This window comes from Heteronotia binoei, chromosome 15, assembly GCF_032191835.1.
Source record: "Heteronotia binoei isolate CCM8104 ecotype False Entrance Well chromosome 15, APGP_CSIRO_Hbin_v1, whole genome shotgun sequence".
Taxonomy (NCBI): domain Eukaryota; kingdom Metazoa; phylum Chordata; class Lepidosauria; order Squamata; family Gekkonidae; genus Heteronotia; species Heteronotia binoei.
In genome coordinates, this window is record NC_083237.1 from 19520942 (window position 1) to 19540794 (window position 19853).

At 45.7% G+C, this 19853-nt stretch overlaps 1 protein-coding gene across 1 annotated transcript in view; it reads left to right on the top strand.

Moving 5' to 3' along the window:
* Positions 1-11937: 11937 nt before the first annotated feature.
* PNP (purine nucleoside phosphorylase) overlaps positions 11938-19853 on the top strand; it is a 32819-nt gene continuing 24903 nt past the window's right edge. Inside the window, exon 1 of the mRNA XM_060256035.1 lies at positions 11938-12203. Coding sequence (XP_060112018.1) covers positions 12181-12203 — 23 coding nt within the window. The 5' untranslated portion in view covers positions 11938-12180. The remainder of the gene's footprint in view (positions 12204-19853) is intronic.

The window sequence follows — 19853 nt, forward strand, 5'->3', positions numbered from 1 at the left end:
GTTGTTAGAAGCCGAGTCGGGCCAAAACCTTTTCTTTTTCATTGGCCTGGAAACAGATCCGCCCTTTGGGTCCCCATAGCGCCTCATCAACAGCTGCCTCACTGCGCCCTTATCACGTGATCCTTTTCTGTCCTTTTCATTGGCCATTTCTGAATCTAGTATTTCACTCTCGCGAAAGCCCCGTTAAAGGGCTAATTTGTGAGGCGGGAATACAAAACCCACGTGACAAAACTGATCTTCTCATTGCTGAGAACGGCCACAGTCCCATAGCACGATCTCAGCTCTGCAAGTCCATTGGTTGAGCGCATTTCTTCTTCGGGCCGTGACAAAAACACTGGACTCCTATTGGACAGCTTCAAGCTCACCCTGTCGTTCTTTCGAGAGGGCCCCGCCCTTTGTCAGGATTTAGGTTGTTGGCTCCGCCCCATCTTCCTTCCCCTCCCATTGCCCGCCCCTCAAAGTATGATTGAAATCTCAGCCAAAATGCCATTAGTGGGGCGTGGCTGATAGGAAGGAGCAATGTGGGTGATGGCAAAGGAGGCGGTAAATAGATTATTTTAAGACTTTTAAATATAAGCAAACCTAAAACTGGTATATGGAGATTTTTTTGGTGGGTGACAGGTAATTATTCTGCATTAAAATGTATTCATTTTGCTCAGGGCCTCATCACTTCCTGATGTGGTCAGAATCACAGCTGTAGTTGCAAGCAGCAAGCCAGACTGCCCTACCTGCTGTTCCATATGTTGAGCAGGGTTGCTAACTTCCAGGTTATTACAGCTGATCTCCAGTTATTAGTCTGGAGAAAACGGTATGGTACAAGGGCCAAAGAAACTCCATTTTTGGTTTCTGGTTAGAAATAAGAAGTAATGGCTCAATAGAAAACTTCATTGCCCGTTTGCTTGTAAGGGAAATTCCTTTTTATGATAAGATAATGAACTACACGAGGCACCAAAATCGAGAAAGGCTACCCAATGGTCAAATGATGTAGTATTCTGCCTTGCCAATTACAATGGTACTGAGAATTCTTAGAGAGTGAACCTGGATGTTCAAGTACTTATGGAAAGCAGATACAGAAGAGATCACAACAATAATCGTGCAGGGGATAGAAAGGCATGTGATGTTAGAACTGCAGAAGAAGAAGACCTACAGATTTATACCCCGCCCCTCTCTCTGAATCAGAGACTCAGAGCGTCTTACGATCTCCTTTATCTTCTTCCCCCACAACAGACACCCTGTGAGGTGGGTGGGGCTGAGAGAGCTTTCACAGAAGCTGCCCTTTCAGGAACAACTCCTATGAGAGCTATGGCTAACCCAAGGCCATTCCAGCAGCTGCAAGTGGAGGAGTAGGGAATCAAGCCCGGTTCTCCCAAATAAGAGTCCGTACACTTAACCACTACACCAAAATGGTTCTCTTAGGCAAAGAAATGGATATCTGCGCAAGTCCAAGAGGCTGTTTGTGCATGGTTATAAAAAGCCTTGCTCTTTGGAATCCAGCCCTTTGATGCCTGGGTTCCCCTTTATTGGAACAAAGCTTCTTGCTCACTCTTTCTGATTGGGAGGAACACAGCAGGCAATGGCCTATTTGGCTTACACTGGCAACCAGGTTTTTTTTGTTTTGAGCAGCAACACAGTTCCAGCTGGCTTGGTGCCAGGGGGTGTGGCCTAATATGCAAACGAGTTCCTGCTGGGGTTTTCTACAAAAAAGCCCTGTGTGAAACAATGGTGATGTCAGGGGATGTAGCTTCATTTACGAACAAGCTCCTGCTGGACTCTTTCTATTTAAAAGCCCTGCTGGCAACCCTAACGCTCATCCGTATTCTAAATAACAGAGAATCAGAACAGTGCAGAGCCATCAAAGAATTGACGAATGTGTGTGTGAAATGGTGTCAAGTTGCTTCTCACCGTGATCCTACGACCATCAAAAAGTCCTATCATTTACAGCCTTGCTCAGGTCTTGCAAACTGAGGACTGCAGCTTCCTTGACTGAGCCAATCCATCTCCTGTCATGTCTTCCTCTTTTCTTGCTGCCTTCATATTTCCCTAGCATTCGTGCCTTTCCCAATCACTCTTGTATTTTCAGAACGTGACCAAAGCAAGATGGCCTCAGTTTAGTCATTTTAGATTCTAGGGCAGGGGTAGGGAACCTCTGTTCCAAGGGCCGTATATGGCCCTTGAGGTTACTTGGTGTGGCCCTCGGAGATTGCTGGACCAAACCTCCCTGGGGCCTGGCTGGCCAGCGAGGATCATGGGGCCCAGCCGTGCTGTGCAGCAGGGCCAGGCAGGGATCACAGGGCCCAGTTTTACTGTGCGGCAGCCTCCCTGGGGCCTGGCTGGCCGGCCAGAATTGCTGCAGGGCCTGGAAAAGTTACTATCACATTTCAAGTTTGCACTTGATTATCCCAGATGGTGTGGCCTAATATGCTAATATTAGGGGATGTGGTCTAATATGCTACTGTGTTCCTGTTGGGCTTTTTCTACAAAAAAGCTCTGGAACTATACATTTGCCTAGGGCAGCAGGCCGTGTGTGTGTGTGTACGCACGGGTGCCATATTAGGCTCTTCCCACATGACTTCAAATAGAAAAACAATTATTTGCATTAATTTTGCTGGCCTGAATCATTCTCTCTAAGTGGAGCACAGTTTTTTAAATTGATAATATTTTATGGCCCGCAAATGATGTTATAAATATCCATATGGCCCTTGGCAGAAAAAAGGTTCCCCACCCCTGTTCTAAGGAGAGAGCGTTCAGGCTTGGTTTGATCTAGAACCCACTGATTTGCCTTTTGGGTGGCCTGTGGTATCTCTAGAAGTCTCTGCCAACACCACATTTCAGAGGAATTAGCATTTTTCCTGTCAGAAATTTGTCAGAATGGACAGAAAACAAATTTCTGCAAGTACACGCCAACCACACACTGAGGAGCTGTAACCAGTTCTGGCAGTTCGTACAGACTTCTTCAGTTATGAGAAGCTCTTCGGTGTTGTGCCTGGTTGTGAAGTCATGTACTTACCGTTGCTAATCCCAGCTGATCAGGTGACCACAAGTGGCCATCTTGCCTAGGTCTGCAAGCCTATGGAATTGCTTTTGAGTAACGTCCACCATGAACAGGCAAAGGATGGGGCTGCACATTGCCATACTTTAAAAATCCCCGTGAGTCACCTCAGGTCACATGGCTTCAGTGATCATGAATGAAATAAGGCCAGCTAATCATGTAATAAATGAGCAACCCAAGGGGAGCATGAGGTTTTAATTCCTACAGCGGATTGTCAATTAAAATAACGAGGAAACGTGATTTGTATTTTATGCTTCCTGCTCCCTACATCCTGTGCAGAGAAAGTTTCTGAACTTGACCCAGTTATGAGGGCACAGCAGCTGAGGGGTTGAGGTTGTCTGGAGGAAACCTGTTGTGTATGTGGACTAAGGCTGTGTATAATTAATGGTGTTCCTGCCTGGCTCATTGGAGCCTTTAGGACTGAGCTTGGGGACTCAGGAACAATGGGCAGTAGGATCCAAATCCCTGCTGCCCTGCTCCAATCACGGGTTTGAATGATCCAATGGCGTCCTTGTGCAGGAACCTTGTAGTGTATATAGTTGGCCCAGTTCCTCAGTCTTAGAGTTCAGCCATTACCCTGCTGTACTTAAGAAAAGAGCCATGATCACAGCAACAGCGTCTCTTCCTTGCATCGAACCCACCATATTATAAAACCCAAGTTTAGATTCCTGCTTGGCAGTTGGCAGGGGTGCCAACTCCAGGTTGGAAAACTCCTGAAGATTTGAGGGTGGAGCCTGGGAAGGGACCTCAGCAGGGTATAATGCCATACAGACCACTTTCTGAAGCAGCCATTTTCTCCAGAGGGAATGATCTCTTTGGTCTGGATATCATTTTTAATTCTGGGAGATCTGTAAGTTCCTCCTGGAGGGTGGGAACCATAGCAGCAGCACCGGATTTGGACATGCTGAGGCTCTTAGCTATGTCATGTTTAAGTGCCCCCATAGCATCATCCAAAAATGTTATAATATTTTTTAACTTTGAAAGCCTTTCATATTCTGAAGCCTTAAACTGTAGTTTACTTAGTTTGTGCACGCACCCAGCTCTCTTCAGCCTGAATTTGCACGACTTTTAAGTGCAGTGGCTTAAAATGTGCCCAGATGTGAGAAACAGTGAGTCTGCTTTGAGTGCACATACGTTGCATTTTTTAACCGACTGATGACCAAGCAGGGAAATTGATTTGTTTTTTGGTCTTGAGTAACGTTGGTATTACTGTCTACCTGTATCAGCCATCTAGATTGAAATCTCTTTGTGTATGTTTCTCTGTCTCTTTCACACATGGAAACCCCCCCATAAATCCCAATGTCATGTGTCACTTAGCTAGGAATGCCAGCTTTAACTTGGGAAATTCCTGGAGATTTGAGGGCAGCACTTGGCCAGGGTGTAGATTGGGGAGAGACCTTATCCAGGATGTGATGTCACTCTAGGATTTCCATTTCTCCAGGACACTATGGTATACCATAAAGTCTGTCCTCTGAAGCTGCTATTTCTTCTGGGAGAACTGCTCTCTGTAGGGTGGAGATTGATTGTAATTCCAAGAGGACTCCAGATTCCATCTGGAGGCTGGTAACCCTACTTTAGTCCCTTAAAAAGGTAAGGGTAGTTGCCTGTGCAAGCACTGAGTTGTTACCAACTCATGGGGTGACATCACAGCACGACATTTTCTTGGCAGACCTTTTCTAGGGTGGTTTGCCATTGCCTTCCCCAGCCATCTACACTTTACCCCCAGCAAGCTGGGTACTCATTTTGCCGACCTCGGAAGGCTGAGTCAACCTTGAGCCGGCTACCTGAACCCAGCTTACACTGGGATTGAAATCAGATCGTGAGTAGAGCTTGAACTACAGTACTGCAGCTTACCACTCTGCGCCACAGGGCTCTCTACTTTAGTCACTAGCTGATATCACTTCAGACAGTACCATACAAGGCAATCATTCTCGTATTAATGGTTCACTCATAACTGATGACTCCACTACCTTTTCTTCCAGCCCTGCTTTCCTAACCCATCAGTGCTCTTCACCCCCCTTTGACCTTCCATCCCTCACATCCAAATCTAGGTGGTGCTCAGTCATTGGCTTGGCACGCTCACCTCTGGCTCCTCTCCCTGGTCGCTCTTCCAGGGATGCGGCAGACGCAATCAAATTCTCTGGCCCATTTCTGTTTGCTGTTAGGAAACGGTTTTTAGTATTTTTGTCGAGGGTTCTGGATTCTTTTGGGGGGAGATGGAATCTCCACCCTACCTTTAATTGGCTATCTTTATTGACTTGAGTTTCTTCACTGTACTAAAATCAGCCCAAGATTATATAAAGCTGAATCAATACATTTTGTGCATAATCTTATCAGCCACGCAACACCAGTTGATAAGGGGGTTGCTGAACTTTCACCAGATACGCAGATTAGAGTCATGCTTTTTCATCCGGGCAAAAGCGGAAAATGTATTCGACCTTCCTTGTGGAATGAGATGCAAAGGATTACCTGAAGCACAGTCTCCCTCACACAGACAGTGGCCGGACTTTGGAAGACACACAGTACAACCAGTCCTAAACTGAGTGACTCTCTTCTAAATTCATGGATTGTAGTGAGAGGCGCCTATGAAAAGTCATTACAGCTGGTTAGCACGTTTATGAGATCCAGTGTGGCATTATGGTTAGAGTGCCAGTCCAGGGCCAGCACTGTGCAGAAGAAAAAGAAGATGATATTGGATTTATATCCCACCCTATACTCTGAATCTCAGAGACTCAGAGCGGCTTACAATCTCCTGTATCTTCTCCCCCCACAACAGACACCCTGTGAGGTGGGTGGGGCTGAGAGAGCTCTCACAGAAGCTGCCCTTTCAAGGCCGACTCCTACGAGAGCTATGGCTGATGCAAGGCCATTCCAACAGGTGCAAGTTGAGGAGTGGGGAATCAAACCCAGTTCTCCCATATATGAGTCCACACACTTAACCACTACACCAAACTGGCTCTAAACAAACTATGCAATTGCCTAGGGCAGCGGCCTTCTAGGGGCACTGAATTGGGTGCCCACTATGTGACTCTGTGACATTATCAGCTCAGGGGTGGGGGCGCCAGACGTTAGCTTTGCCTAGGGTGCCAAGACAGTCTAGGGCCAGCACTAGGAACCGGGAGACCCAGGTTCGAATCCCTGCTTATGCCATGGAAGCTACGTGGATGACTTTGGGCCAGTCACATACTTCCAACTGACCTCACAGGTTTGTTGTGAGGATGGAGGAGAGATGAAGAATGTCAGCCATTTTGCATCCCCATTGGGGAGAAAAGTGAAGTATAAATGAAATGAATAATAAAAAGGAGTGGGGCACCCAGACCTGGATAGCCCTTCGTAACATCTCAGAAACTAAACAGGGTCAGCCCTGATTTGTACTTGGATAGGAGACCACCAAGGAAGCTGTTAGGATTTACTAGTTGACAGCACCTCAAGTATAGCGAAGGTGAAGTACTGTTTGCTGATTGGTCAGTTTGAGGATGCTGATTTGAATCTCTGAGCATTTCTATTTCAGTTATGATCCAACTGCTTCTTCTGCTATGTGCTGTACCATGCAGTAGATTAGTCATCACTCTGTAAAATAGTTCTCCAATAAAGCTAAATGTGTTGTTTTACACAAAGTGTTGGGCGATTTGTATGATATCCTTCCGAAAATATAAGAATTTATCTAACAGAAGCCCACAGCTGCTCCACAGAGGCAGTCAATGGCAAACCACCCCTGAATGTCTTTTGCCCTAGAAACCCCATTGGGTTGCAATAAGTCAGCTGTTATTTCACTGGGGGGAGAGGGAAGAAAAAGAAATAAAGACTTCTGCAACCTTAAGTTGAAATCTCTGCTCAGCTCTAAAACTCTTTGGCTAACCTTTGGGTCCATCACAGCTCCCAGCCAGAGTTCCCTCTGAGCCAGCTCAGTTTTTTCACCTCTGGCTCACACATTTTTGTCTTAGCTCAGAGAAAATGGCCCCAGAGAAAACTAATGTATGCAAGAGCTCGCAAATTTAATGCCAATAACTCATAACATAGAATTTTTGCTCACAAGACTACACAGCTTAGAGGGAACATTACTCCCAGCCTAACCTACCTCATAAGGTTCTTATAAAGCTCAGATGAAGGAAGGAATGTTATGATACACAAATTCCACTGGATGCCAATACAAACTCAATTACAGCTGTTTGCCTGTCTCAATATGATTGATGGGTCATCTTAATAAGAAGTTCCAGGTACTTGTGACGGGATGGTTCATAACTGAAAGAACTGACACCTGTACATTTCCGAGATCTGTAGTCAGTCATTTCCATGGTAGTTTGGGAATATTTGTGTGTGGGGGGAGGCAGTGCAAGACCTCTAAGGATGGGAGGAAAATATTTCTAGCTCTTTGCTCCCAAGGATTTGATGCACTCAGAACTTGGTGGCCCCCTTCAGATATCCTGTGTCCACAGTATGAAGGGGGCCAGTATGAAGAAAAGTTTTAAATTAAAACTCAGCCAACCTTGAGATGTTTGGATTGGATCTCGTAAGACCTCATTTGGTCAATTAACATCCAACACTTCCAGAATCCCAGCAGCTTTCCTTCAACAACGTCCTGCCTGTCTTGCAAGCCAGGTCTTCTACATTTCTCCTACCTTTCCCTATAAAGTTGTCTTTGTCTCTATTTCTGGAAAGTACAACATACAAAGAGTATCACGGCAGAAAAGAACAAGGAAACAAAAAGCAAAAAGCCCCACGTGAACCATCTTCTATATCCAATTACGTAACAAGAAAAACCATTCAAATATAATTGTATTTAACCCACATATATTGCTTCCATCAAAACAACCATAATACTCAGTTCCTTGAACAAAAGGAAGCATTTACACCAAGAGTTCTTTTCCTTTATACGGTAAAATTGTCCAGCTGTTCCATGTAATCCTGGTGTGATATTCCCAATGATGAATGTCTCTCAATGGATGCAGCCAAATTTTCAAAGAGGAAAGGACAAGGTAGTACTAATACCCTTGTTTTGCAAAAGCTTTTTCAAGCTATAAAAGACCTCTTAGCAGAGACTTCTTCAAGCTGCAATAAACCTCTTGGTAGAGAGCATATTCAAGCTGTAATAGACATCTTAGCAAAGAGCTTCTTCAAGCTGCAATACACCTCTTAGCAAATTCTTAAAGCAAAGGCAATCATAGCCCAAATGTTTTCTAACAACACCCAAAGGTGCACCTTTTGCGAAACAAGGGTATTAGTACTACCTTGTCCTTTCCTCTTTGAAAATTTGGCTGCATCCATTGAGAGACATTCATCATTGGGAATAGCACACCAGGATTACATGGAACAACTGGACAATTTTACCATATAAAGGAAAAGAACTCTTGGTGTAAATGCTTCCTTTTGTTCAAAGGACTGAGTATTATGGTTGTTTTGATGAAAGCAATATATGTGGGTTAAATACAATTATTTATATTTGAATGGGTTTTCTTGTTATGTAATTGGATATAGAAGCTGGTTCTATTTCTATTTCTGAAAAGAGCAGATGGTTCCATATTGCAGAAAGCAGGTTTCTGTTGGCTAGCAATGTTGCTGTCAAAAAGAAAATGGCTGGAACTTCTGGCCCATGGCCTAGAAATTGGCTCATGGCTGGTTAGGCGTTCACAATAATGCTTTCCATTCAAAGAGGATGACTGAATTCAGCTTAGGAAGGCCATCAAGTTACGCACCCCACCACAACAGCTTCAGGGAGAAGGTTCCAGAGGGTTCTGGGAGAAGGATCTAGCCAAGCTTCTCCAAGATCAGTCATGCTAGAGCACTGTCCTCTCCATCTATATCACCTGATGAAGAAAGTCATTCTCATCGCTCTCTGAGTCACCTGCTTGGGCATCTCTCACATCCAGCTTCCTGGAACCTTCAATTTTTTAAGATCACTGTCCAAGTAGGCATGAGGTAAAGTTAAAGATATCTGTAGAGGTCACGGATCCAATCAGCCACTTATCTGTCAGGACCTACCTTGAATATCATCTCATCTGATCGCAAATGGGCAGGTTACCAAAGGCAAACAAAAGCTGAACACATGTTGGACAGGTTTTGTGCCTTGGGCTCTGAATAGATTGACACCTAGCTTTGCAGCAGGCAATTAACAACCTGTTGGAACTAATTAGAAGGTTAAAAACACAGGGTGGGAACATCTCAAGGAAAGCAAGAGGTCGCCCACCCACAGACCAGAGATTTAATGCAAGTTTCAATTTGGTCCCTAGAAGCAAGTTCCAATCTGCTTCCTAGAAGCAAATTCCCGAGCTTTGAAAGAATCTGTTTGAACACATTCAACAGACCGCTTGCTTCAGACTCAGCCTACCTACTTAGTTAGGTAACACAAAGGCTGAGCCAAAACAATATGAACAATCAATTTAAATAAATCAATTTATTGTACCGCACACTTAAAATACTTAAGATTAAAAACACAGGCCTTGAATTTAGCCTCCCGATTGAAACCGCAGGGCTAAGCAGCCCTCAGTGTACATTATATAACACAAACAAATACCTACAAGTTGATGACATACAAATAACACCACAGTCATAGTAAACAAGCCCAAACACGTTTCAGCCCAATGGACCTTTAAGGATCTCTCATACATAGTTACATATATCTAGACACTAAGAACAATTGGTGATATAAGCCAAAACGTGTTGATCGATTCAAATTTTATACTATGGGGCCAAATGGTGACATTATTAGAATAATGGATCTCGTTCCATGATTTCCAAGCTGACACACAAAAATACGTGGTTGTAAATTATATCTAATGTTGGCAATTCTTTCCCTCATGGTGTTTTTATGTATCCCTCAAGCAGCAATATGACAATCTGTGAGAGAACATACAGAGAAACAAGAAGACTGAAGAACAGAGATAGAAAAAGATTAAAGGTTGGATGAAGACATGATGAGATCTTAAGTGATGTCAAATTTAAGAGGCGTCATACTATTACCCCCCAAATCTTTATTTTTGACAAGTATTTAGAGGCCTGTCGTAATCTGAGGCTCTTAGCTACCGTTTACTTAGTATCTGTGTAAATCTGTCTCTGCTCATCATTTGCATTTCTTATTGGTATTTTCAGTTTCTGAAGTGGTTTCCTGATCTAACTTCAAGAGATTCCACCAAAGAGGTACCAAGGGATACAGCAACATCTGTCTGCATCTGTCAGTGGATCATAAGCAATGCTGGTTTTAAGTTTATAGCTGGTATCGGGAAATACCTTTTGTTCAAATCTGGGAGAGCCACTGTCTATAAATACTGGCCTAGATACATCAGTAGTGTGACTCGATGTAAGACTGTTTCCTAGGTCTGATATAGAAAAACTAGTATGATGTGTAAATATTAGACTAACACAGTTAAAGCAAGCCAAGGCAACCAGATCAAGCCAAATTTACAGCTATAACTATGCATCACACACACATAAAAGGAGCCTTATGGCACCTCAAAGATTAAAATTTGTTTTTAAAAAATTCTGGTGTAAGGTTCCATGGACCAGGGCCAACAACCTGACAAAGGGGCTCTCTTATTTATTTAGCACTTTTCTATCCCACTTGCACTTTAAAGAAGGGTGTACAACAAGCTCCTTTCCTCCATTTTATCCTCATAATAACCCTGTGAGGTAGGCTAGGCTGAAAAAAATGAGTTAGTGACCTGCCCAAAATAACCCAGCAAGCTTCCTTGGGCACAGTAGAGATTTGAATCCAGGTCTCCCAAAATCTGGCCTTACAAACTAACCACTCCACCACACCATATGTTAGAATAAAAGCTTGTCTTTAAGTAAACACAAGACTATTTTTGATGTCTTAAACTAACACACTAACCTCTTTTGGAACCGTTCTATTACAAGCTAAAGCAATGTGATTTCCTTTGAACAGCTAAAGTAATCCAAAAAAGTGAGCAAGCTTTTGAACTACTAAGAACTCTTCATTTAATAAAGAACAAGAGGAGAGGGGAGATGTTTCAGACCACAATTAAGACTCATTATCTGCGCCCAAAATAGAGTGTCAAGCACTTTAATGCCCCCCCTTTAATTTTATTTTTTAACTTTTAGTGTAGAACCAGAACGGTGTAGTATTTACAGTATCAAACTACAAACAGAGAGTTTGAGGTTCAAATCCCCCCTCTGCCATGGAAACTCATTGGCCCATGGAAACCTTGGGCCAGTGATTATCTCATCCTATCCCACCTGGCTGGCAGGGTCATTGTAAGGATAAAACGGAGAAAAGGAGCATGCAGGAAGCCACCATGGGTCTTCCATGGGGGAGAAAAGCAAGGCATAAATACTTAACTAAAATACTCAAATGATGCCTTCTCCCCCCCCCCCACTAAAAAAAAAAACGCCTCCACAAATTCAGAAAAAACCCTCAACAACCGTTATTTACAGCAGAAGCAGCAAGAGAGAGGGTTCCAGCTAGGGGAGACGCCAATGCGTCAGCTGCGAGCACAGAAGTCTGTTTTGTCTGGAGCTGCTGGGACGAGACAGCTGCGGCTTCCAGGCGCGCGGGAGGGGGGAGACCTGCGTGCCGGACATGCCAAGAGAACGGCCGGACCATCTGGCCGCTGGACTTCAGGCTCTGGAGATGGAAGCGCATTTGGTGCATTCACACTAGACTAAATAAATAATGCGTTTTGCAACTGGATTCTTACACAGTAAAAAGCCAGTTGCAAAATGCATTATTTCGTGTAGTGTGAATGCATCCGAGTTCTTTCCCCACAATGTCCCGTTTCCCTTCCGCCGCCCGGTCCCGCAACCACCCGCATCGGTCACGCGGGAGCGCGCGGCGCTGGAACTTCCCCACTCGGCAGGTGTCCATCCCGCGAGCCTCCCGGACTCAGCCAATCAGCGCTCTCCTTCCCACCAGCTCCCCCGAGAGGCTGAAGGAGGAACGGAGTGGGCAGGGCGCAAGCGGTCCAAAGGCGATGACGAGAAGACCCGGCGTCTCCTAGGCAACCTTTGTTACCCGACGGGGAAGAGCCGCCGATTGGCCAGTGCTGCCTGTGACGACACGCGCGCTGAAGGAGGCCGCTTAAGTCTCTCTGCCTGCTGCATTGAGCGCGAGTCTCCCCGGAGAACGATTCTCGAGCTGACCAAGGAAACTCGCAACGCCCCGCGAAGAGAAAGCCGGCATGGAGGGCCAGACAGAAAAAAGGTCAGGATCTCTTGGGGGGAGAGGGCTGCTTTTGATGGTGTTTTATTGCGCTCCCGGGGGATCTTGCCGGCACGTGGCTGTTAGATCGGTGGCTTCAAAGGATGAGGGAGCCCGCTTTAGGAGACCACATTTCCATCCCCTTTAGCTACTGTATTTTTTTAAAAAAAGATTGAAGTTACTAATCAGCCCGCCCCCGGATTTTGAGCCCCCCCTTCTCCCTCTGTATTCTAGGAATTAGATCCTTCTCCCTATGAAACCCAAGAAAAGAAAGTAAATGGGGAGGGGCGAGAAGGAAAATTGGAGTGGAGGGGGGGAAGGCCCCATCCTGGGCCCTTATTTTGAGAGAAGGTGGCACGTGGGGATGAGGTGGGGGCGGATGTTGGAGGCTGGTATGTATAGTAGGGAGGGGGGGAGAGGCTGGATAGAAACTCAAAAACATAAATCAGTCAACATAGAGCAGCCTAGAGAATAAACTATGATCTGAGAGGCAGATGGCTCTGCATTTTGCTTCTGCTACTAACGCAGTGTCTAGTACATTTTTATCCCATTGTTCCCCCCCACCCCAAGTAGCTCAGATTGGCATACATGGGTCTCTCTTCCTTGTTTTCCACCTGCAAAAACCCTCTGAGAGAGACTAGGCTGTGGGAAATGGACTGGCTTCAGGGCACTCCAGTAAATTTCTTAGCAGAGTGAGGATTCAAACCCAGGTCTCCCAGCCTTAAGTCCAGTGCCTTAACTGCTAGACTGCGCTGGCTCACACTAAAAGCGGCCTTAGAAGACCTGTCCTATCTTTGGTCTCAGTTTCCCCCATTTGTAGTATGGGTGTAATGCTGGTCTGATTTATAGATCTGGTTTTAACTCTGCCGTGGAAACTTGCTGGTTGACCTTTGGCCCATCAGAAGTTCAGCCAAATCTACCTCACAGGGTTGTTGTCATGAAGATAAAATAAAGGACAGGAGAATGATGTAAGCCGCTCTGAATCCCTATTGGGGGAAGACAGGTGGGGTAAAAATGAAGTGAATAGAAATAAGGCTGTTGTGAATGCTATATATCAGGGGTGGCCAAACTTGCTTAGCGTAAGAGCCACATAGAATAAATAGCAGATGTTTGAGAGCAGGAAGGAAAATGGATGGAGGGAGAGAGAGGTGGAAAGAAAGCAACTTTAAATGCATTTTCCAAGCTGGCCAGCAGGGTGATGGGGGCTTTGAGAGCCACACAATATGTGTGGAAGAGCTACATGTGGCCCCCCGAGCCACAGTTTGGCCACCCCTGCTATATATATTAAGAGGGGGGGGGGACTGAAATTAGCTGAAGAGGAAGCTAGTTGGGGCAGCTGAGCTTGTACTCAGCAAAAAAATGTGAGATTAGTGAGTAGTAATAAAAGCCCTTAATCTTATCCTAAACACCCAAAGCACTGCACTTAGATAATGCTAGTAATGCTCACATCATCCCTGTGAGGCAGCCATGATTAGATCCCCTGGTTACAGAATGCTGGAGGGCGGGAAGAAGAACTGAGACGATGCCTGTCTCCCCTCTGGCCACGCAGGGAAAGAGGCTTGAACCAGGGAGTGGCAACTCATTTCCTCATGGCTTATTAAGGAGCAATTAGAATGACAGAGGCGGTGATCTGGGAGGAAGAAGTCTGGGGTTCTTTAGAACAGCAGTCAACAACCTTTTTGGCACCAGGGACTGGTTTTGTGGAAGTCAGTTTTTCCACAGGGTGTATGTGTGTGTGTTCAGGATGATACAAGTGTGCACTTTATTTCTATTACTTTGGCGTAGTGGTTAAGTGTGTGGACTCTTATCTGAGAGAACCGGGTTTGATTCCCTACTCCGCCAATTGCAGCTGCTGGAATCGTCCTGGGTCAGCCATAGCTTTTGTAGGAGTTGTCCTTGAAAGGGCAGCTTCTGGGAGAGCCCTCTCTGTCCCTCCCACCCACCTCACAGGGTGTCTGTTGTGGGGAAGGAAGATAAAGGAGATTGTGAGATTGTGGTTGCTAACAGGCCATGGCCTGGTATTGGTCCATGGCCCAGGGGTTGGGGACCCCTGCTTTAGAAGAAGTGAGGAAACGTCTTCAGAGGATGTTTTATTCAAGATATAGACGTTTGTGTGCATGCACACTTCTTCAGATACCAGGAAATGGAAATTACCAGTCCATACATATAGACAGATGGTGAGAGCAGTAAACTAGCAGATAGCACGATGAAGATGTTGAACAGATTCAGGGCCCAAACAGGAAGAACAAGTTTCGTTTTTAATGGTTGCCATTTGTTTGGGTTTAATTCAGGGTGTGGGGGTAAACACAGTGAAGGAAATAAATAAAGACTTTGTTGGTCTGAAAGTTGCCACCGGTCTCAAACTTTGTTCTGCTGCTTCCAAGCAGCACAGCTGCTCACCTGACTCTCTTCAGAGGATGTAGCAGCCTTGATGAGGGCCACGGAGTTTCCGTGATTAATGTCAAACACGGAAAATGATGCTGCTGGATGTCACGTATTTTTCATCTGAAAGTGAAAGCCCTTTTTTTGTTCCTGCTGCTTTACAGACAGGCATGCAGAGTTTCCTCCTCCCCCACCCTTTCGGACAGCGTGGGTCTGTCTGTCTCACAACCTGAGAGCCGAGATCCTGCTGTGGAGTCTGGGTCATGTTAACTCTGTAGTTAGGAAAAATGCCTTTTGCTTTTTCCTCTACAAAATACCAGCTGAAAGTTGGTTCTGGCATCAAAGCCTGTGGCGCAGAGTGGTAAGCTGCAGTACTGCAGTCCAAGCTCTGTACACGACCTGAGTTCGATCCTGGTGGAAGCTGGGTTCAGGTAGCTGGCTCTAGGTTGACTCAGCCTTCAAACCTTCCGAGGTCGGTAAAATGAGTACCCAGCTTGCTGGGGCGGGGGGAAGCGTAGATGACTAGGGAAGGCAATGGCAAACCACCCCATAAGAAGTCTGCCATGAAAACGTTGTGATGCAACATCACCCCAGAGTCGGAAACGACTGGTGCTTGCACAGGGGACTACCTTTACCTTTATTTTTATGTTTGCGCAGAGAGAGAGAGAGCGCACTAGTGTATTGATTCAGAGTGTTGGACTGATACCCGTGAGGCCCAGATTTGAATCCCCACTGGTGCCTTGGGAGTTTGCTGGTGGCTGGTCACAGTCTTGCACCTAGCCTACCTCACAGGTTGTTGTGAGGATGAAATGGAGAGAGGAGAATGATGTAAGCCACCTTGGGTCCCTATGAAATACAAATAAAGGAAATAAATAAATTTACTCTTTGGAGAGTTCAAAGAGCTTTACATGCACTTAGTACATTTCTATCTTGCTCTTCTACCAAGAAGACCTGGGTTGTTGTACACTGTTCTGTGCACCTTCTTTTTTCCTGACAACAATACTGTGAGGTAAGTAGAGCTGTGAGAAGGTGACAGTTTGAAGGTGATACAGAGTGAGGATTCAAAGCTGGGTCCCCCCCACCCACATCTAGCCTAACACTTAAACTGCTTATCGTTCCTACTGTTATCTAGTGTAGTAACCCATGATAACCCTTTAAGGCAGGTCATTATTCTCATAGCAGTCTTCCAAGGCAAGCACCTGCTTATCTGTGGTGGAGAAAGAGCAGGCTGCGTAAAATCTGTTTGAGTTCAAATCAGGGAGTTCCAAAACTGCCACTCAGCCTCTTAGCATCTTCTGAAAGAGGGCTGGGACTCTTGTGGAAGACGTTCAGAGAGCCGGTTTAGTGTAGTGGTTAAGTATGCAGAATCTTATCTGGGAGAACTGGGTTTGATTCCCCACTCCTCCACTTGCAGCTGCTGGAATGGCCTTGGGTCAGCCATAGCCCAGGCAGAGGTTGTCCTTGAAAGGGCAGCTTCTCTGAGAGCTCTCACAGCCCCACCCACCTCACAGGGAGTCTGTTGTGTGTGTGTGTGTGTATGGGGGGGGAAGGTAAAGGGGATTGTAAACCGCTCTGAGTCTCTGATTCAAGAAGGGTGGGATATAAATCTGCAGTCTTCTTCTTTTTCTTCCACAACCTTCAGAGCTAGGTGGGAATCAGGGATGTAAGGGGTAGCTTTGCAGATTAGAAGGGACCATGTGGGGTTCTTGTGCACCCAGGAAGGAACAACTCCAATAGGAAAAGATGTCCTGGTAGTGCCAAAGCACCAGTCGGAAGACAGTGCTTCTGAGCATGTGCCAAGAACTTGACTATTAAATAATCATGAGATGTGACATATCCAGGGACCAAAGGGCAAGTCTTCCCATTCGACTTGAGCCCTAGCACCAATTCTGCACCGGACACAGGGGAAGAGATTTGAGGACACTTGGCTTCAGTAGTGCAAAGTTTAGCTGGCAGAAGAAGGGAAGAAGTTTTTTTGAAGGTGCAGGAAGGAAGGAGCCAGAGTTTCCCACCTTGGGATCCTTTGGGCCTCAGCATTTTCCTCTGGCCCAGCATGGTTATAATTGATGGCCAGACCTACAGGGGACTTCCTCTCTCTGTGTCACCTTGGGTGGCTCATTGTAGCCTCATGTGATTGTTAGCCAGACAACTGTGGGCAGCTGGAAGGTTGATATCTAGTTGGTCTTACACAGGGCTTTTTTTTGTAGCAGGAACTCTTTTGCATATTAGGCCACATACCCCTGATGTAGCCAATCCTTCAGTAGCTTACAGGGCTTTTAGTACAGGGCCTGCTGTAAGCTTCAGGAGGATTGGCTACATCAAGGGGGTGTGACCTAATATACAAAGGAGTTCCTGCTACAAAAAAGCCCTGATTAGGTTGGCTGGTTGCCAGCTCTGTAGGGAGGAGGATAAGATGGAAAGTTCCCTCTTTGGCAGATCTTGAGTCTGTACCATAGCAGCAGTGTGCGTTTCTTTAGGGGGTCATGGCTCCGTGGGTAGAGCATTTGCTTGGCATGCAGAAATGTCTCAGGTTCAATTCTCAACATTCCAGATAAAGAGATCAGGTAGGAGGTGATGGTGAAAGATCTCTGCCTGAAACCTTGGAAATCCGTTGCCAGTCTGAGTACACAATACAGACCCTAATAGACCAAGGGTCTGATTCAGTATAAGGCAGGTGGGTGTGAGAGAGAGATGTGAGACTTGCAGGCAAAAGGGGATAGCTGCTGAAGCTGCATCCGGAGAAAGGAGAGAGATGTGCTGTCTACCATTCATAAGGGTTGGATTACTTGCCCCTTGCATGGTGTGGTCAGCAGGGCCCAGCTGCTCCAATAAAGTTTCCAGCTTGAGACCCAGAGCTTGTGCTTCCTGGCTACACAGCTGGGAAAGAGAATGCAGCTGTGCCCAGTATGGGTGCCATCCATTCTTCTCTCTGTTCAGGTTCCTGCTTCACCTCTAAATGCAGTGGAAGGGTGACAGGGCCCATCTTTTCTATCTCAGAGGGCAGCTGTGCTGGTTTGCAGAAGAAGAAAAGCTGGATTTGAGTTCAGTAGCAGTTTAGAGACCCAACAGCTAGAGTTCATTTGCACATTCAGAACAATGAACCCTCCTCAGGTCTGAATAGGGACACAGGATTCTTATCTCACTGCCTATGCTAATTTTATGCCCCTGACATTTCTCCCTTGGCACTCTGAATGCTCCAAATCACTTTCACTGTGGCCGTCTTTGGAAATAAGTAATTTTGTTTTAGGTTCTGGCTTTTGGTATGCACAGCCCTTGTTATGGCATTGTGGCTAACTCTGAAAGACTGCACGAGCCTTCCAAATTTAAAAAGAGCTACGCTGTCTTTAAAGTTAGTGAAAGACTACATGAGCCAGATTTAAAAAGAGGTACGCCGTCTTTAAAGTTAGTGGCTATTGAAAACACTGAGCACTTTGGAAGGCATTCAGGGTGCGTGTTTCTTATGTATCCTGTCTTTCCTTGAAGAATGGTCTTGTGAGATCTGGAAGCTTGCAGCGGCTTAAAAAAAAAACCCAAACAGCAACCAGTTGACACAATCAAGGGTATCGTTGCTCTTTAGGTTTGGTATTCTGGTGAGGCAAGAGGCTTGGTTTTCTTACCTGGTAGTTCCTGGTCACCATGACCTGGGTAACCCACGCTAGCCCAATCTTGATAGATCTCAGAAGGCAAAGGAGGGATGGCCCTGGTAAGTATTTGGATGGGAGACCACAAAGGACTCCAGGGTCGCTATGCAGAGTCATGCAATGGCAAACCACCTCTGAACATCTCTTGCCTTGAAAACCCTATGGGGTTGTGATAAGTCAGATATGACTCAATAGCAAAGAGTGGGGGGGAAGCGTTCCTGGTCAAGGATAAGAGAATTTGGTTTGTCTTTTACCTTGAACTTCGTTTCATAGCAGTGAAATGATTGAGGATCAGATTATACAGGGTTATTGTGCCCTGTATGAAGTGCTGATGTCACTGGATGAAAGTTTCACGGCATACGGGAGTTTATCAACAACCCAGATTTCCTGCTTCGTTGAGCATTGTCAATACATAAGAATCTTGTAACTTTTCTTTTTAATATTTTGGGGAACTTTGGACTCTTCCATGCTGGTGGAAGGTGGGGAAACTGCTGATCTGAGAGATCAAGCTGGGGATACGAGTCTTTCCTTTTCACAGCATGCTGGTTTGAGCATCTCAGATTATTGGGGGTTCATTTGCTTGCTGGTTATTAGCAAAGGAAATCCACATTCAGATGACACGGTCTTGTAGCCCTGTTGTGAAGTGAAATTAAGGTGTGGCAGGCACCTTGTACACATATGACTGTTCCAGAAGTCATAGGTAGTATTTATTGATTTCATTGATAAAAATGGGTTGCCAAGTCCAATGGAAGAAACACCTGGGGACTTTGGGGGTGAAGCCAGGAGATATCGGAGGTGGAGCAAGGGTGTGACAAGCATAATTAAATTCCAAAGGGAGTTCTGGCCATATCATTTAAAGGGACCACACACCTTTTAAATGCCTTCCCTCTATTGGAAATAATGAAGGATAGGGGGACCTGTAATTGGTGCCTCTGGTATAATTGACAAGACCCCCAATAAATTCCCCCCATCCCCATCAAAGTGTCCAAATTTAATATGTATTTCAGAAAACCTGCTACATCCAGTCACTTGCTGGGGAGTAGGGGGTGGTCTTCTGGCTTTGGTCCCTATTCTGGGATCTGGCTGCAGATCTGGGAAGTTCAGTGGGGAATAATGGGATGGGGAAAAGAAGCGTGGCTGGGGTGTGTCTAGGCTGCAGTGAATAAAGGGGAGAGACTCACTATAAAGATAGACCTCCTCATCCCAGCTGTTACCTGTGACACATTCTTCAAAATCCCATTCTGGTCCCTTCGTCTTGGCCACGCTTGGATGAGCCACCCGAATGGAATTTTCCCTTGCGTGGGTGGAGGCTGTGGGTGGGTGAGTGAGAGTAGTCCAGCCCTGCTATTATGTTGGCCATAAATTCTGTGTAATGATGGGGGTGGGGGTTAATCATCGTTATCACATTTCCCAAAGTAGGTGCCCGTAGGGGGCGGGGTTTAGGTCCAGGATTCTGAGTTCTGTGCTTTTTTTAAAAAGTGGAAACAAATTTTGCACCCATCGAAGCAGGATTCTGTGCACAAATTAGGAAGAATAAGTGAACGCATTTGCTCCTTTCTTGGGGTGGGTTCTGCTATTGAGTTGTGGGGGATGGCCAATATACAAGGTGCAGGAGTCCCATTTTCTGTCC